The 19,181-nt window shown below is 38.2% G+C and overlaps 1 protein-coding gene across 2 annotated transcripts in view; it reads left to right on the top strand.

The window, feature by feature from the left end:
* KIAA1217 (KIAA1217 ortholog) overlaps window positions 1–19,181 on the top strand; it is a 175,511-nt gene that overhangs the window by 94,690 nt on the left and 61,640 nt on the right. For both annotated transcript variants that reach the window (XM_062507346.1, XM_062507353.1), the window contains 2 exons: window positions 4,102–4,300; window positions 8,388–8,481. In XM_062507346.1, the coding sequence (XP_062363330.1) occupies window positions 4,102–4,300; window positions 8,388–8,481 (293 nt within the window). The remainder of the gene's footprint in view (window positions 1–4,101; window positions 4,301–8,387; window positions 8,482–19,181) is intronic.

The following is a 19,181-nucleotide window of genomic DNA, read 5'->3' as shown; positions in this document are numbered from 1 at the left end:
ATGTCTTAACATTATAGTTTGTGTTGTAGCTGTAGGACAGCACAGGGCTGGCAGTACCTCAGAGCTCTTGGAAGTGGGAGCCACAGCATTGTCTGATGTGTATTTTCAGAACAGCAGCGTGGTGTCGTTACCTTGTTCACAGTCATCTTCATGCATGTTGTCCTAGAATAGCAGGGAATTTCCTCTTTGATTTGTGTTGTATAAAAACGGGCACAATCTTCATGTTTCAGGTAAATCCATTGCAACAGAAACTTAAGTAAGTGCAAGAGGGACTTGAGGGTGCATGGAGACAGGAACATCCCTTGTGTTTCATTGTCTTTCCAGCAGCGTTGCTGACATATGTGCCCTAACAGAAATGATGCCTAAGTTATGTTCTCTTTCTTCTTGCTTTAATCTTCATGGGAGTGATTTTTTAGCTCAAGGTAAAGCATACCTCAGAGCTCCAGCAGTTTACATGAAGTGGAACCTGTGGGTATTGTCAGTGTTTAGAATTTCACCGGGCAATGTGTGGAAAAAAAATATTATGAATGATTTTAACTAATGGATTTTGAGTCTCTTTACTTTGTCATGCTTAAAAGTGATTTTTAGAAGTGAGCAGTTAGTTCTGTCGAATAGGAAATGCCCTAAAGCATTCCTTTATAATGATACGGATCAGAAAACTCAAGAGGAAAGGCAGTAGTTTTTTTTTTAAAGGGCATGTGATTTAAAGGAGAATAAACAAAAAAAAAAATTATTATGCTTTGAAAATATCTTTTCTCTCTCGAGTGAGATTGGGGCCAAAACATTTCTCCAAGTTGTATGTTTAAGCTGTCTCTTCTAAGGCATAATATGCATATATGCTTTGAAAATTCAGGACTCAAGACAACTGTGATTCTTCTTTGTATCAGTATTTTATGGGAGCATTGAAGCACAGGCAGAATCAAGACTGTTCTGCAATGATTTTCACTGACTTGTGTGTAAGGAAGACTTTTCAACTCTGCCACTGTTTAAATGGTTTCAGTAACTCAATATTGAATGCGTTTTTAATGGTCTGAAATGCAAAATTAGCATTTCTAAATTTTGCACTAACTTTTAAACTGGGCAGAAAAGAGAGTCACACCCAACGGCAAAGCTGATATGCAAAGCCTGTCTTTTTAGCCAAAAAACATATATTTTTTGCTACTAAATCCAAGAAAGTTTAAATGGCAAGACACTGAAGATTCCTTAATCTTCTTCATAAGAGCTGAAAGCTATCATCAGAAATCAGTGTTTCTTTGCATATCTTGGAAAAGTGAAATAAATGCAGTCATTAACTTGTGTATTTTTTTTACAAATTTAGTTAGTTTCTGAATCCTAAAGACTGTTTAGCTGCATAGAATGCTTGAGAACTAAAAAGATAGTTTTACCTAGAAGACCATAAAGAAATATATGATGTCTCAAATTATAATAAAAAAGAAAAATATTTTAATAGCTCATTAAATATTGGCATTAGAAATAAAAGTCATAGGAAAACTCCTCTCAGTCTTTGAAGGAAAACTAGTTTAATTTCAGTCTGAAAAGGTTTTTCCAGAAAAAGGAAAATGGAAATTTGTAGGGTTCATAGGGGGCTTGATTGCAATATTAATGAAGAAAGAGGTATCAGCTCTTGATAATAATACAAAGATTAAGCTAACAGCTCTATTTTATAAAAGCAGCCTAATATTAAATAATAGTTAGGTAATGCTGAGTAGTGTGTTTAGTATTCAGGAAAGCTAACATCTTCCTTCCCTAAGTGCAAGCACAATTATCTACCCACTGATTGTAGGAACATCTGACTGGCCCTGCTTTCCTTTATAGCAATTGTGGACAACATAGGGAGAAAAATATTGAAGACTAAGGGGAGACAGGGCTCAGCTTGAAATGCCTTCTTTTTTTTTTCATTAATTGCCTTTGTATTCTAGGACCTCATCTTTTCTCACTGCTTTTCCTCAGCGTTTGTATCTCAGCACTATAAACTGCCCATTGTGTTGCTGATGCTTTTCAAGTGTGACTCACTGACTTACCTCATAAATTTTGTGTTTTGGTGAGATTTGCTGATGGCTGATGGCAACTGCACTGAGGGCCTTGTGTTCACAACCCTCCTGATTATATTGGTCATGGGAGAGCAACATTACAGTGAATCTACACTGCAACTGCTGTGGTGAATTCAGTTTGTGTAAAATGCTCTGCCAGGCTTTAGCCCACCTGTGTTAATTATTGGTCGATGCAAATGCCTGGCAGCACAGAATCTTCCCAAGACTGGACAGAATCCAGTAGAGGGTCACAAGGATTATTAACTTGTTTGGAGCCTCTTTGCTCTGACAGGTTGAGAGAGCTGGGACCGTTCAGCCTGGAGAGGAGAAGGCTCAAGGGCAGCAATGTCAACAGTGTACAAAAGAACCTGGAGGGGGCAAAGAAGAGCCAGGCTCTCTTCATTCATGCCCAGTGAGAAGGCCAAAGACAATAATCACAAAATGAAACATATGGGATTCCCCCTAGTATCAGGAAACCTTTATTCACTGTGAGATTGACCATGCGCTGACACAAGTTTCCCAAAAAAGGCTACGGAATCTCCATCCTGTAAGATATACAAAAACTGTCTGGACATGGTCCTGCACAAGTGGCTGTCTCTGTTTGAGAGTGGTGGGGGTGGACCAGATGACCTCCAGAGGTGCCTTTCAACCTCAGCCATTCTGTGATTCTGTGATCTGCCATCTTTTTACACCACTGTGGAAGCTGTACTTGCTCCATCTCATACAGACAGCAAGACAGTAAAGGTGTTTCATGCTGGGACAATGCAGTGTTGTACAGAGACACCTGGGATGGCTCAGAAACAGCACAGTGCATTCAACTGGATTTAGCAGTCCCCACTTCCTTGTATCCAAAGTAGTTCAACTAAACACTTGCTTGTGAATCTACTCCCTAGTGCTGTACATCCCAGGAAATTGCTTCGTTTGGTTGCAATCCTGTTTGTCGTCCCGTTGCAGCTTGTTTGCTGCTGTGCAGGTCCTAATAAACCTTCCCACACTGGAGATGTTTATGAGAAGATCTTTTGGTTTTCCTTAGGAGCCAGACCCAGCATGGTTAGAACTCATCAACACCATCAAGTCCAGGCTGATTTCTTCTGTTGATTGAAATGGCTCTTTCTGAGTGCTTTAGTCCTTAGAGGGCTTTGGAGGTCACGATGGCGTGGCACTGGACTGTAGCAATGCTCACAAGCCACACTCATGCAGTACTGGCCAGTGGAGTACAGGCACCTGCTGGTTGTACAGGAGTCAGCATAGCCTGGCAGGGCCAACACAGGCATCATGGAAGAGGTACTTCATATCCCTTCCCTCAGTCCCTGGTCTGTATTATTCATGTTTCTTTCCATTATAGAACATATCACAGCCTCCCATTCCCTGAAAATAGCTATATCAGAAAGGTGTTCTATCTCGAGTGAATAAGAATGTCTATATTTTGCAATTCAGCGTCTAAGATTACTTATGTTTCTCCCTGAGTACTAAGCATGATTATTAATATTGCTGTGAAACTGAAAGGTTCCAAAATTGCTCTCTTTTTTTGGTGGGGTACCTCAGTTTTATTCCTGGCAGGAGTTACACCTGAGGATTTATGCTATATAATGCCATCAAATTGAACTGTGAATATAAAATTCCATGTGCTAAAAATTAAATCTTGGTTTTATTGATTAGTGTGAGGTTATGTATAAGGAAAGCTGGGTGCTATAAAAGGATAAATTTCTTCCTCAGATACTTTTTTTTTAAAGTACCTTGTGATTTACCAACTTCCAGTACAGAGCAAACTTGGTGGGTTTGAGATCTTCCATTAGGATTCATAAGGTAAACTTCTGATTTATCTAATTGAAGTACAGTAAGAGGCATCTCAGTACTGGGACTGGCACATTTATCAAGGCTGAACCATATCATTGTTCTATGCTCTATTCCAATAGTCTGTTGAAAATTACATGTGCTTTATTTTTTAAAGATTGTGAGTTGGTTTTTCTCTTTTCATTATGGGCTTGGTCTATGCTCCACATAGACTTTGAAACCAGATCATTGCTGTGCATTTAAGAATACGTAACTTCCTATTACATTTGCTTTGCAGGTGTATTATATCTTCAGTATGGAGATGAAACAAAGCAGTTGAGGATGCCAAATGAAATCACAAGCACAGACACAATTCGTGCCCTTTTTGTAAGTGCCTTCCCCCAGCAGCTGACAATGAAAATGCTGGAATCGCCCAGTGTCGCCATTTACATCAAGGATGAGAGCAGAAACATATACTATGAACTCTGTGATGTGAGGTAAGGCATGGAATTATAGCTACTGGTTTCATGGGGCTGAGGTGTTTTGTGTGTTTTTTGTTTTGTTGTACACTTATAGAATAGAAAGGAATGGGGTTGATAAGTATCTGACAGAGTGGCCTGACACATTAAGGAATGTTCAATGGTATCTGAGTAATCCAGGAGGTCTGGTCTGACAATGCCTTCAGCTGTAGGTGCAATATCGATGGATATTGCACAAGCCACTGATAAATGGCATGCCTTGTTGAAATATTTGTATAGTGTACAAAGGTTCACATATTTAATATGTTTATTGAATTTTAACTGTAAAATCACATAAAATACAGAATAAACATTTACAGAAAAACCGGGTTGTTTCTTTACTGGGAGTGCAAAGCCTAATCTCATGAGCCTGAAGTAACAAACATGAATGCCACTGATGTCTTCACAACAGTGCCACTTGACCATCCAACACAGACTAAGCTCTGTGGCACTGGTGACCACTGCTGCATCCCCACCACCTTCCTGTTATATGGCAGGCTGCAGCAACTGGTGGAGTCACTTCCCTCCACTAATTCAGAGCTTGCTCAATAAATGGTTCACTTTTCCATCCTTTATTTTGTGGGAGTGCAGGTTCTTAAATAACCAGCTTTCTTCAGCAAAAGCTCCTGGGTCTCAAGGTCCCTAGAAAGTCCCAAATCATGCATAAATGAAGCTCTCAGGTACACCTCAGACATGTTACACTTTATAAATAAACTGTGATGAAAATGAGGAGCATAAGATGAAGGGGAAAGTAGAAAAGCTGTTTGCTCTCTGCTAGTCTGCCACTAATGCAGGAAAATTTTGTGGTGCAAGAGAAGTATCCTGTCTACTGCTGCAAGGTGTTCTCCCTTGTCATGCTGTAGTTAAAAGAGCAAGTTGGAGCTTTTCTAGCCCTTCCCCATCCATTCCCCCGTGAACTGTGCCACGCTCCATTTTCTCACCTCTGTCCTGCTTTCCTTAGGCTGTCTGTCCAGTGTCTTGTCATTAGCTAGTCTCTTGGATTTCAGTTTCTTTTAATCTTATTTGCTTTGCAGACTGCCACACCCCTGTTTGGCCACTGTAATGCCTATGTGAAGACCCATCTGATTTTTTTTTTCATCAAACATCATCATCCTGCAACATGTACCCAAGTTTCTTATACATCAAACAGTTTATTCACTAGATCAGATCAACTGATTGAATTGTGATAGGGTTTACTACATCTCTGTTGCCAAGTGCATTATTGCCAACCATCATCCAGCCCATTGGCTCCTTCCCTCTCCCTTTATCCTTCCATCTTCCCTTGAGTTTCAGACTAACAATTTATGACTTCATGCCCTTGAGAATGTGGTTGCTGATTATCCTAAAGCCACTCCACCTTTTTTCCCTTGCTCCCATTGCAGGCATCATTCTGCCAGCCTCAGGCCTGACTCAACTCCAACATCTGCTTCCTCTGTTCCTATGCCTGTATTGTAGAGCATTTCTAGAGGAAATCCCACAACCCAGCTGACTTCCTCCATAACAAAATTCCCTCCTTTAGTTCCCCCTGACTCCTCCTCCTCCTCTTTTTTTTTCCTTCTTTTTAAATTGTTTTTTAAATCACTGGGGACAAAGCCCTGTCTTTCTACTTATGTCCAGTCTTTTTCTTAAAGTGATTCAGGGCTCTGCATCTAGTGTAGGCTTCATATTTTTGCTCCAGAATATGCATATTTTACAGCCTTTCATTTCCCATCACACAGAGAAAAAACACACTTGTAATTCTTCAATTTTTTAATAGCAACTGCTGTAATTGTCATTTCTTGGCAGTTGGCACAGGTAATAGGTCATATTGCTTGCTCTTACCCATCCAAATGAGGCAACAAAGATCATTCTCCTAGTTTGACAGGCAGACTGTTCTGCATGCATGTATTTTCACTTGTCCTCTGACTATCTTCTCCATCTCATTAAACCACTTGTCTTCATTATGATAGCTCCTCCAAGCCCACTTCAACGCTACTTTTCATTTCTTGTTGAGTACCAAGTGCCATCTGCTTCCACTTGGTGAATAATGCCAGTTTGGATTCTACATCTTTAATTTTCAAACAGGTGCCTTCCCTCTCTCTCAGGCAGCCCTCTAATGTGCTTGGAAGGTGTCCTCCACAGACATCTACAAAACCACTGTCTTGGTCTCCTTCCCACTGTGTTGCATGCCCCTGGTTCCAGGATTTGTTTACTGCTCCTCTGGCTGGAGAGACTATGATCTTCTGAGTTCTTTTTGTTCCCTTATCTTCCTGCAGCTATTCTAGTGTCTTTTGTGACTCTCTATTCACCTTGTAAGTTGGGGAAAATTTGTCTTCCTGGGGTGTTTACACAGCACACACAGATCAGCGAGGCCTTTGAACGTGCCAAGGGCATCTGGGAGCTACCATAATGCAAATTATAGTAATAATAAAAGTACAGTAATACATACCTGTTATTAGTAATGTTTATCTCAGAATAGCAACATGAGGTGAAATACGTTCATATCAGAGATCAAATGCCTAGTATTTTGGTACTTTGCCTTGCAGCAATGTTTTGCTTTAAAGTGTCATGCTTCTACAAGAAATATTTATTGAAAATGCCTTTTAAAAAACTCCAGTTGTTTGAGGTACCATCTCATAGCCATCAGACAGAAAAGACAGCAGATAAAGTGAATTTAAATTAATAATATACCATTTCTTGAACAGAAGATGAGAGCTTGCCTTGTATCAAGAAGAGCATAGTCCCAAGTCTGAGGCAGACAGTGGTAACTGAAGCTCTCAGTGTAGGTCTCAAAGCTAAAGGGTCACATTTGCAAGATGGAAACCAGTTTATGTTACCATGAATAATTGAAGAACTTGAACTTGCCTCAAGGTAGCTATTTTCCTATGCAGTCTACAAGTAAACACTCATAAATACCAAACTTCTCATCAGCCCTGCAGTTCTTAAACACAAGACACTGATCTGTCTCTTGAGCTGTGGGGTTTCTTTAATAACTACTTGACATCTACAACAGCAGCACAAGTTCTGACTAGCTACCCATTCAAAACAATCACGGGTTGTAATATGACATTGTAAGAAAGAAATTGGACCTGCCCAACAATCCTTCCCTTCATTTTTAAATTATAATCCAAGTGATTAAGATCAGTTCGCTAAACTTGTAGCTGCACCTGGAGGAAAGGAATTCAGTCACATGTGTAAGTAAATTCTCTAGAGATCACTACAGAGAAATTAAAGGAATCGCAGCTTCGAAAGGATGTAAATGAGCATAGATTGGAGGCTTTGCTACTGATTAAATATGAACCAGAAATCAGCAGAGCTCAGGGCAAATGTCAAAGCCATAAAATTATTGGAAGGTAGGTCTTGAAACAAAATTTAAAACTGTCATCTCTTTCCTAAATGTAGTAGTTAAAAAATTAACTAATCAAAGACAAAGTGGAGAGTCTGAATAAAACAAAAGTATTTTTGTAGGGCTTTTAATCTAAACTGTTTCTGTGTAAGCTTTCATCAAAATTGCTGCTAATTTTTTTTCTGCAATACTTTTTCCCTTTAAAAACTGTCTTTATTACAGATAAAGTTTAGACAAAGAATTTATCTATTACTGAATTTTTAGCTTTTGTGGATTTTTTCAGCTTTGTGAACAAGCTGATAATTAAAATTTCCTCAAGAATAATTACAGTTAGAAAGACTGCTTTTCTTTTGATATTCTTGCTTCTTAGAATAACAAAAAATTATGTGGGCTGAATGCACAATAAAACATGTAAATATTAACTAAATCCTTTTTGAGTGCTGTGTAAATGTTGAAGTTCTATTGTCTTCAAAGTGTTTTCACTCTATGGCAGGATCTTGAAAGAAACCTAGCACTATCTAATTTTGAAGGGTGGGGAGTTCTAGTGAGAGTGATACTTCCCATGGGAAAGAGAATCAAAGTAGACTTCTGTTTGTTTGTGTATGTCTTAGTTATGGCATTTACATTTTTCTTATACATGGACTGCAGACCTACTATGTTTGTCTGTTACCTGAAACTTTCAGGCAACAAAGTAAATAAAAATGCTTTAATCTATTTTCATTGCTGATTCTTTAATTCCAGGAATATTCAAGACCGATCTTTCCTTAAAGTTTACAACAAAGACCCTGCACATGCATTTAATCACACTTCCAGAGCTGTAAATGGAGATACAAGGGTAAGTACTAATGCTGTATTTATATTCTTTTTTTTCCTCCAGCTTTTCTGCTAAATGTTTAAACTCTGAAATGTAATATGTACATAGCAATTCAGAAAATCAGGGGTATACAAATGGCATGTATACAGAAAAAGTGAATAAATAATGCTTTTTGCAATGTATTTTAATTGCTTTTCTTTTTCCAATTATTTGCCCTGGGCATTAACTGTTTGTTTTTTGGTTTTTTTGGGGTTTTTTTGATCTTGTTTAAATGCAGTAAGGCATGTGAAGCAAAACACAGCCTTTAATTATATATTTTGTGACACAGACAGTACTCAGAGGTTTTACAGCTTCCTAATTCTGTGTTTCCAAACCCTTTATTGTGAAGTACGCCATGGTGTTAGTACACTCCAGCAAAGTTTCAGCAGGGATGGGTTTCCAGTGGCTGAGCAGCTGCACCTCACTTCAAGTCTACTGAAACTCTTTGTAAATGACAGTTTTGGATAGGAAATTCTGATAAATACCCATTGTGGTATAAATAGTTTTGTCTTTTTCTAAAAATTTCTACCTGCACTGGAAAAGGATGATTATATTTGTATTTTCAGGTGAATATTTTGTATTAGGAATCTACAGAGAATGCATTTGAGACATTTGGTTTCTCTCTATGTCTATCTTCTGCTGCACTGCTACCTCCCACCTTGGTGCCAAGAGGGCAGGACATGCAGCTGTGGGGCACCTTTTCCCCATGTTACCTGCAGCTGGTGGTGAGATTACACAACCTCATCTCCTCCCCAGCCCTCCTAGGTCTGTCCACAGGAAAGGGTACAAATGATTTAACTCCATGGAGCCAGAAGAGAATGCCACCACTCTCCTACCTGCTTTGTGATTTTTTGTGCATTCCAGAGCTGATTCAATGGTGCAGAAAATTTCCTGTGATTTCCTTAACTGTGCATTTGCTTCTTGGTTTCATTACCAATTCTGAGCATGTCTCACTGCTTTATTGCTAATATTTTGCATAAGTAGTTCTTGTGTTTCAACAGTTTAAGGCCACAATATTTTAGAAAGATTGAAATAGTTTATTAACAGGCGCTATTATCAACAACCTCTAATTTATGCACTTCAATTATAAAATGCTCCTTTGGATAGGTCAGAAATCTAATTACTTGATTTTTCACACTACTGCACACAAACCATGAGAAAGGAAATGGATGTACTTCAAAGGGAAGATGTGAGAGTTTTTTCTGTATTCTGTAACATCCTGAAATTCTTCTGTTCTAGTTATATTCCTGTAGCAGTAAATGGATGTATCCAGTACATTTTATTCATATTCAAAGGCATGACATACTGTCACTGTGCATTTTGACATTAATGCTTGTAACTGTGGCTTTATTAAGTCAAGTTATACTGTTCTTGTTCCATGTGTAGTGGATGCTGAAGGTATGTACTGTGGCCTTATTTGTGAGTTCTAGGCCTGTTTGATGGTATGATTGTAGTTAACTACATATATTTGGAAGTAAAAGTTACTTCTTTGGCCCTCTTCCAGGCATTTGCTGCCTAGCAGAGTTGTTTTGAACACAGATATGCTGCCTCTGTGAAAAAACTGCAATTACTTGAATTGCTTATTTTGAAATCCTATGTTGTACCACAGATACACACTCAAAATCTCCTGATTATATCTCTGTTAGCACCTTTTGGCCATAACTAAAAAACAATGGTGACACAGTGATGACCTTTGCAGAGGTGGTGATTTCATGGCAGAATACTGTGTTTTACTTTATAGAAATGCAAAGACATTATTTTGAAATTCTGTGTATCCAGCAAAAGAGCTATTTTCTCATTTGGGTTTTGTTTTGCATTGGCAGATTTCTTGCCTTTCTGGTCTGAGAGGTGAAGTCAGAGCCAGGATGTTCATAGGGCCTTTGTGGAGAAACATGCTAAAAGTCTTCTCTTTGATCTATGTGAACTTCTGCACTTCAAAGTTATGAGCATGGAAACAAGTGATTTCTTGAGCTCAGAAATACTGAAACCTGTTTTTCTAAGGATGTGTGTCTTTTGGTTGAGTTCTTCCTTATGCAGCAATAGTCAGGTTGTAACCGAGCCTCTTCCCAGAGTCATAACACTCTCCAGTGTTCATCCTCAGAAGTCTAAAAAGCTGAAGCCCTCACTGCAACTGTTCCTGTCTTTGGCTGAAGTACAGTAGCAACTTCTGTCGAATCACTAATTTGGCAAAATTTGTAGGGATATAGTAGTCTTATGGTTTCTACTAATTGGCTAAATCTGGTTGAAATTTGCATGGGGATTCACGGGTTTTGTTCAGCAGAAAAAAAGCCACCAATAACCAGATGGATTATTTATCCTTTTTACCTTAGCAAACCATAGTAAAGGAGGGGAAAATGTGAGGGTTCTAAGTGAAAAACATGAACATTTTATGTACTGCTATTGCAGAGTACCCATAAGATTGTAGAAGAACCCCTGCTCCTTGTCTCTTCTTTTATATGTGTATATCTTTGCATTAGGCAAATTGATGTTCATCAATTTTGTATGATATATGAGTGCTACACTTACTGCAGTGAGAAGGAGGGAGTATGTGCTGGGCATCATGTTTAACTGTTTCAAAATACCTACAGAAAAACAGCTGATTGTCAGACCATTGAAAAACAGTATTTAGAATATCATGAATTAGTCATTGTAAGTACATTTTTCCATGGTGATACTCTGAGTATGGTTGTGTCTCCTGTCATCTGTGAGTTAAAGCTTTATTTCCTTGATGATTGGGAAAGTTTTGCCTTTACAGATTTTTCTACTGTTTGACTTCTTATCTCTTTGGAATGTTTATCCCTGGGTTTCATAATGTTCAGGCTTCTATTCATGTGCTTTGTAAAAATTTCCATGTAACTGGCTCAAAATAATCTACGAAAATAATGTTAGCTGCCAGCTTGAACACCTGTTTTAACTACCAAACAGATGTGAGACCTGTATATGAATTGGCAGGAACACTTAAAGTATTAAGTATTACCCATATGGACAAAAAGACTCCAAATGTCCAAGAAAAATGTGGGATTTGTAACTCTCAGGTCTTCTATTGAACCATTCAGCTTTCGTGTCCATTAATTCTAATTTTCCTGCTCTTCTTTGTTTCATACTTTTTCTCTGAGTGGGTTGTGTTTGAGAAAAGGGAATTAATTGGCTGAGGGTCCAAGTAAGCTCTAAAGGAAAGTTTTTCTTGAAACCCTTTTGAGTGCCTCACTTTCTTACTGGTATTGGCCCTTTCCATCTCAAAGAGCATGTCTGTTTGACAGGTCTGCCATGCTGAATGCTGCTAAGCAAGAAGTAGACACATAGTACTGTCTCACTGAATATTTGTGCTTGTGCCCTTCCTTTTTTATTTTTCCTTTCCCAAAATGTACTCTGTAAATATGCAGTCACTTGGGGTTTTTATTGAAAAATACATCTTCACATTGCTACCTTTCATTCATTTATTCCTTCACCTGAGCTTGTATCATTTATCAACACTTTCTAGCTCTCTGTGCAACAATACTTTCTTCTGACAAAATACTGTCTTATGAACAAATGTTTAGATGGTCTGTTTTTTCCCTCTGGTGTTGTTCTGAACTCCAGTGTAAATGCACGTACACAGCCATGCAGCTCTGTGCCCTTGGAATTGCCATTTGTGATTTGCATAGTTTGGAAGGGGAAGGGTCCAGGCTGGCACTCAGTCAGCCATGGTGCATGGACTGAATGCCAGGACATGGCTGTAAGGAAGAGACAGTGGGGTTTTATATGTTGCTGAGTGAATTGACACAACTCCTTTCATCCTCAGGTGTTAAGCTGAAGTGATTCCCCCACTGAATGTGCATAGCAAATTCTCCATCCTCATTCTCTACACCCTCCTTTTCTGGAGCACCTAACGGCTAAAGAAACTTAAATTATGATCTCCCCCTTCTGTTATAGAAGCTAGTCAGTGTTTCTGGTGGCACAGCTGGATACTTATAATGTTGGCTTATGCAGTGGTTTGTTTTGGGCTTCGCCTACCAGCCAATTTTGAGAACTGGGAGGAAGTTTTTACTCCATAAGAAACTAGTGGCTATTTAGCTTGGAAGTCATCTTCTTCCCATCTACCTGCCTTAAAATCTGTGGGGTGCACTTTATTTTGAAGTGTCCCAGACCTACCATGGTTTTACTTAATTCTCTGATTTGCATAAGATCCCTGCTGGATGAGGTCAGAATATCCAAAGAATGCTTGTTGTGGCTATTGTTGTATTGAGGTATGCTTTGAGGTGTTTTGGGTTTTTTAACTTTTTTATTTTTTTTATTTTGAGACTGTTTCTCCAAGAAAGAACAGTTAGGGCAAGTTGAATCAGAGCTGAGTTGGGGCGGTCGGTGTAGGGTACCTGGAAACTCCACATTTTATGGGAGTTAGAGTGGCAAAAAGATGATAATGTTCCTGACAGCAGTGGGGGTTTTGGCTGCCAGGGTAAGAGGAGAGGAGTTAAAATGAGTTGTATAGGAAAATGAGGCAGATATTTGGTAAGTTGGGTAAACTTGTGCTAAATAGCTTTTGTTATTGAAATTGCACACCACCAACTTGTCCTTTTTTTCCCCTGAAAGGGACTGGTTAGCAGGCTGCTAATATTTTAACTCTCTAGAGTTAGATACAATGTGTGAACTTAAAAATACCCTACGAGTATTAGAAACCCTCAAACAGCTGCCAGGCATTTAAGGCTTCCAAAGAGGCTGAAATTCAATATTGCTTTGCAGAAAATATAGAGAAATAATAAAAGCAGAATAGTTTTTGTGTGTTTTTAAGGTACCTGTAAACATGCATCCAGCACCTTTGACTTCTTCACATTGGATAGCTTATGATCTTAACATCAATGAACATAAAAGTTGCAAATGCTGCCACAGCTATATCATTACATTGCATACTACAGCTAAAAAAAAAATTAAGGGCTCTTTGCATTACACAGAGGTATTTGGAACAGAATTATTTACTGGAAAATAATTCAAGCAATAAATTGGGTGAATGCATTTTAGAGCTAGGATACCTATAGGACAGCATTTATGTAAGTTGCCATGTGTTTACCTTACTGATCCTATTGCTATAAAACTTTATTTCCTTTTGGGAAGAAAGAAAAAAAAAACCCAACCAAAACCAAAAAGGCAATTGCTAATACCTCTATTATCTGATAGAGACCTTCCAAATGATACAAATCTCATCTCTCCTGCTGTTTTGCTGTCTGCTTTTTCTAATGCTCTTTTTGTCATTGAGAGGTTATGACAACATAAGCCATATTGTATTTATAAACATCACGTGTTTCCTTGATATGACTTGCGGTGTCTGCCAAACAGAACACATGGAAGAAACATTTCTCATTAGCTCAGCATTGGTTTTGGTTATGCTGATTTCCGGGACAGGAAAAATGCCTTCCTTACTCAGATTTAACTTTCATACAGTGGAAAGAAACCCTCTGAGTGTCCATGAAATCTCTTGAGCAGAGACGCTGCAGCTCTTTCAGGCCACATACTTTGTCTGACAGAAAAAGAAAAAGCAGTTTATTTTAAAGAGCAGATGTTGTGGCACGTACTGCTGAAACTAATTCTGAATTAAAATACCTGCTAAAGTCATCTAGAAATAGAACTCACCAAGAGATGTAAGGTAAGACGATGCTTATAAATAATGAAGGATATATAATTCCTTTTATTCTTCCAAACTAAAGTATATTTTCAGATAAACAGGGAATTTTAATCAGAACAATGAAAACTGTTTCTTCTTCCTTCAGCTGTGTAAGAAAATAAATATTTAATTGTTCTTTAAATCACCAACCTTTGCTCTTAGATTTTATGTCTGTTTTCAAACTTACACATTGAATACGAACAGTTATTTTCCAACTTGCTGTTTAAATCTTGCTGAAATCTAAAATTTAAAATTTATAAAAGAAGTCTCTGATGTTCTGGATTTTCTTTTACTGATATGGATTTTACTACTTTTGCTTTGAGTGGGTTTTCTGTAGTTACCAATTATTTATACAACTACAGACCTGCAGATACTGCGTAGTACCTGCATCAAATCAGTCTGTGATGAAAGACTGTAAATGTACCTGTTCTCTTTCATTCATGTGTCTTTTGATATACTATACCTACTGCTGTACAAAGCCTAAATTAGTGAGAAAATGATATAATTATAAGGAAAAAAATATTATTTTTATTTAGCTACACATAAAACAGTATATTAATGTCAAATGTTTTCTAGCCCAAAGCTGTTTTGTTTAAAGATACAGATCCTGTGTAACAGTTGGATGGATACTGCACTGTGGCTTTTTTAATCTGATGACTATTTGCTTTGGTGTATTTTATTTATTTCACAAACATTAGGAATAGTATCATATGTACGTATTGGGAATATATGTATGCATAAGGAATATAACCTTGTAGATACTATTACTATACCAACATTTAAAAAGATACTTTTTAGGGTTTCTTTAATTTTCAAATAATGATGGTGGATTTGAAGTTTATGTGAAACTGCCCTTGAAAGAAAGTGTCACATTCTTGAAAGACAACTGCTGAAGGAACCCGAGCTTGCCCACACCCAAGCAATAATCTCCCAGTTAGTCTGAGAGGAGTGTGGTATTATAGATACCACAAACCAATTACCTGGAAACTTCCAGAGAGTGGAATTTTTAAGGGGAGGGTTCTTTATTTCCCACTAACCGGCCTGTATTCAAGCTGGTCTGTCTTTCATGTTGAGGTTTGCTGAGAGTTTACCCTACAGCTGATGAAGTTACTCGCAGACAACATATTACCTCTTTTGGGTGAAGGTCTTTCCAGCCCTTCATTAAATCTAGAAATTTTATCTCTCATACATCTGAGGTTCTCAGGCAGATTTTGCTACCTTCAGTGAGAGCTTGCCCTGAAAAAAACCATAAGGATTGGATTTGAATCCATTTTTTATTGTCTACTAGTTTCTGGTTTTATTCTTACTCCACCTCTTTTTACATAATGTTTCCTTGTGCCAATTCTTTAGAAGTTTTGCTCTTTCTTTTCCCCCTTGCTTTTAGTAGAACAGTTTACACTAATTTGATTGCTTACTTGAAATTCCTAAATAGTTGACAGAGTCCCTGAACACATTGATAGATTATAAAAATCCTGGCTGCTGTGCCCTCCTCTCAGGAGGAGAGGAGGTCCTTCTTTACCTCCTTTGTAAACCAGGTAGCTTATCTGAATTGCAGGCGTCAACAAAAGTCAAAGTCCTGTCAAGTTTTATGACTTCCAGGTAGCTTTCCAAATGAACTGTTACTGGACCAGGGGTTAAAAATCACTTTTTGAAGGTGGCCATTTTGCTACCACAGTTCCCAGAACCAAGTGAAGTTAGTAACAATATTTCTTCTTCTTCTTCAAAAAAGCCATTCTTCTTGTCATGCAGGACCTTAGCTTTTCCAGGAAGCTTTTCACAAATCCAAAATGTGTTAGTCCATGCTTGTGTACCAGAATCTCTGCTTTCCACTGAGTCTTCACTTCAGTATTAGTCATTAGCCTTATGAATACTAAAGAGAATTAATTCTGTCCCTATCTTCAATTCAACAAAGAAGAGTAAACCATTACCTAATGTTTAAGAGAACACAGTTATACATCTGAGGATCTTGATTCTTCTCCATGTTGGATTGTTCTTTTTCTAATAAGAGCTCTGGAAAACTAATCACTCTTCTGAAAATATGAGCAGTAAAAATATCTTTTCTTGGATACCGGTTAAGATCTGGGGTTAAAAAAAGCCTCAGCTGGCAGAAGCAAGACAGTTGCATATATCAGCACACAATAGGACTTCATGAGAAATGATGTGATGCTGAAATTATTTTTTTTCTGAATATATGTCTTTCTTACATCATTGCAAATTTGAGCTCGGTGTGACCAAGAGAAAAGACTGAACCGGGTGTGTTGGGTAAAGGGCTTGTCCCTGTATCACTTAATATTTACTATAGATAGCTTGACCTTTGGGTAAACTAGATTGTTTACTTCATCCATGCTGACCAGTTTGGATATTTTTGGGATAGAAGGAAGTAAAAGCAAAAGAAAAGGTAGGATTCAAACAGCGTAGGAAGAAATTTGTGATCTAAGTCTCTTAATTGATGCACCAATAGCATTTCTGTAATTCCAAAAGACATACATACAACTGCAAATCTGTTCAGCCTTATGGCTATGAGCTGTGGTGTGGCTTGGACACTCGCATTGCAAAATCCAATTGAATTTAAAGTTTTTCATGACCGTTTCTCCTGCCACTAGTGCTGACTTCAAAACTCAGCACATCAACTTATTTTTTTCTGATTTTCTACGTCCTTATATGGGAAGAAACAGGTGTAAACAAGCTGCTTATCAGCTCTGTTTTATAATATTTCTATATTATTTACATTCTAACCCAGTTCATATATCTGTAAGAGAAATTGTATTTTGACTCAGTTGTTTGGTAATGTAAGATGAAACCAAGGGTTACACTTTCTTTATGTTCATTTAACTATTATCAACTTGTTCAGTTTTTGTTGTCTTCAGTGCAATGAGAAGAGATACAAGTATGGATCAAAAATAATAGCTGAGTTAGTACAGGGAGTCAGTAAGCCATGCACTTATTGTGATTTATGAGTGCAGTTACTAGAAGTATTTTTCTTTTAAATAGCAGAAATCTGATATACAGCATATTTAAACCAAATAAAAATGGTGATCTGTACCAGAACTGTACATCTTTGAAACTATTCCTTTTTTGGGAAAAAAAGAGATGACCCCATCAGTTCTGTGGTGCCCAAAGAAAATGCTGAAATTGAGATTGGTCTGAAGGGTTTGGCTCCCTGCATTGGTGGTGGTTGTCTATGTTATGTACATGGTGTCCTTCATCTCTTCAAAGAGAATGTGGAGGGAGGAGGAAATGCTTTCTGAATTTTCATGAATTACAGTACTCTGTTCTCAGAAAATTCTACCATAAAAAGCATCAGTGGAAAATCAGAAGAAAGAAGTAGTTGGTTTGAAAGCAAAGGCAACAATTGGTTTGAATGAAGCACTAGTTATGAGGGTTGTCATAATGTTAACTTTAGAAAAATAGATCAGTAACAGCTTTTATACATTCAGTCCAAACAATCTGAATAGCTTATGGGATGGGTGGGCCATGCTGTACTGATGAGATAAATGTGGATATTGGCAAACCAATGATGTAATTATGTAAATCCGACCTTTTTAGGATTGAAATGTGTTATGTTTTAGTGTGTTTATATTTTTGTCATTTGTGATAACACCCTGAAAAATCTTGGTTGTAATGCCAAGAGGCTTCTCAGTGCACTCACCATTCTGTCTGCAAAGTACATGAAGGAAGCATAGGAAAATAAAGCATGAGAAATTTGTTAACCTCTCTCTGCTTAATTGGATAATCTAAACAATTTTTTTAAACTCTCACATTTCATTTGTTCATAGGAAATTAAATGCATAAATAGGCAGAAATGAGTGCCTGTTAACTGATCTGGGTGTTTGTCTTGCCAGTCAGAGTCAAGCAATGCAGACTGGTAGCAGGGAGATAGCTCAAATGATGAAATGCTGCTGGGGAAATAAACTTCCACTCAGAGGCACTGTGATTTCAGACAGCCGATGCAAAATGTGCTGCATCTCGTCCATCTTTTTGCTCTCTTTGCCTAACCTAAAGTGTGGCCAGACTGGAAGCGCTCATGGGATGGGTCTGGGTCAGGCTCCAAGTGGCCTTATGCTCCATTCCCTTCCAAGCAGAGTTCAGCCAGTGTGTTGTCAAGATTTTCTCATGGACAGTTAATCTGTGACAGCAGGTTCAGCACAGGTACAGCCATGCTAGTCCAAGTACAGAGTCCATATGAGGCATATTGTAAGCTCACCATGTTATGGGAAGAAGTGTGCTACTGCTTTCCTCTTGTTTTTTTGTTCTTGTTTTACAACTGAAAAAATGGTGACCTCAGTTTAGGAATGGGAAGGGCCATTGAACATTATGATGGACAAAGAACTCTTGATGTGCAGGTGTTCTTGGGGTCATAAACCTGTGTGGTCAGGGGATTGATAACACGATGGTATTGATAAGGTAAAACGTTTTCTGAGAAGTAAGGGCTGCATGCCTACGTGCATGTACACACACATGATGTGTCTCATCACTTGTTAAAGCTTGGTGATGGTTTCATCAAACCTGAACTTCTGTTGTGCTCCACTAACTAGCAGGCATATACAGAGGACAGCACCCACCTCAGCATTATCTCTCAGCATGCAGTCCCACTGCATGGGGTGTCTCAGAGATGCTGCATTAAGGCCTCACCTGTAAAGAGCTGTTATTTCTTTCACTGTCTGAGGAAGATGAAGCTGTTTGGAACCTTAACTATATCTTCAGTGGTAATGGCTGAACTAATTGCTGGATTTCAAAAGCCATTTGTAGCTTTAAAGTGCATCCCAAATATCTTTGTTTTGAATAAGAGAGTGGATTGCAAAGACAAGTTATGGTCATATCTTCTTTGCCCATGTCCTCAAACATTTGTGGGTCACTCCAGCTGGAATTTACCTGAAGTGCTTTGCTCACTTCTTTCCACCCTCGTGTTCTGACCACATCCACCAAAAAATCCACAGAGCCTCAGAATACTGAACAAAACTAATTAAGTTTATGTTGGATGTTCTTTCTCATCCCTCTTCTCCTTCCTTTCTTGCTCTCTCCCTCTCCCTACTATGCTAGGCTACAG

The sequence above is a fragment of the Cinclus cinclus genome, chromosome 1, assembly GCF_963662255.1.
Source record: "Cinclus cinclus chromosome 1, bCinCin1.1, whole genome shotgun sequence".
Classification (NCBI taxonomy): domain Eukaryota; kingdom Metazoa; phylum Chordata; class Aves; order Passeriformes; family Cinclidae; genus Cinclus; species Cinclus cinclus.
This window is presented reverse-complemented; position numbering and strand designations above follow the sequence as displayed.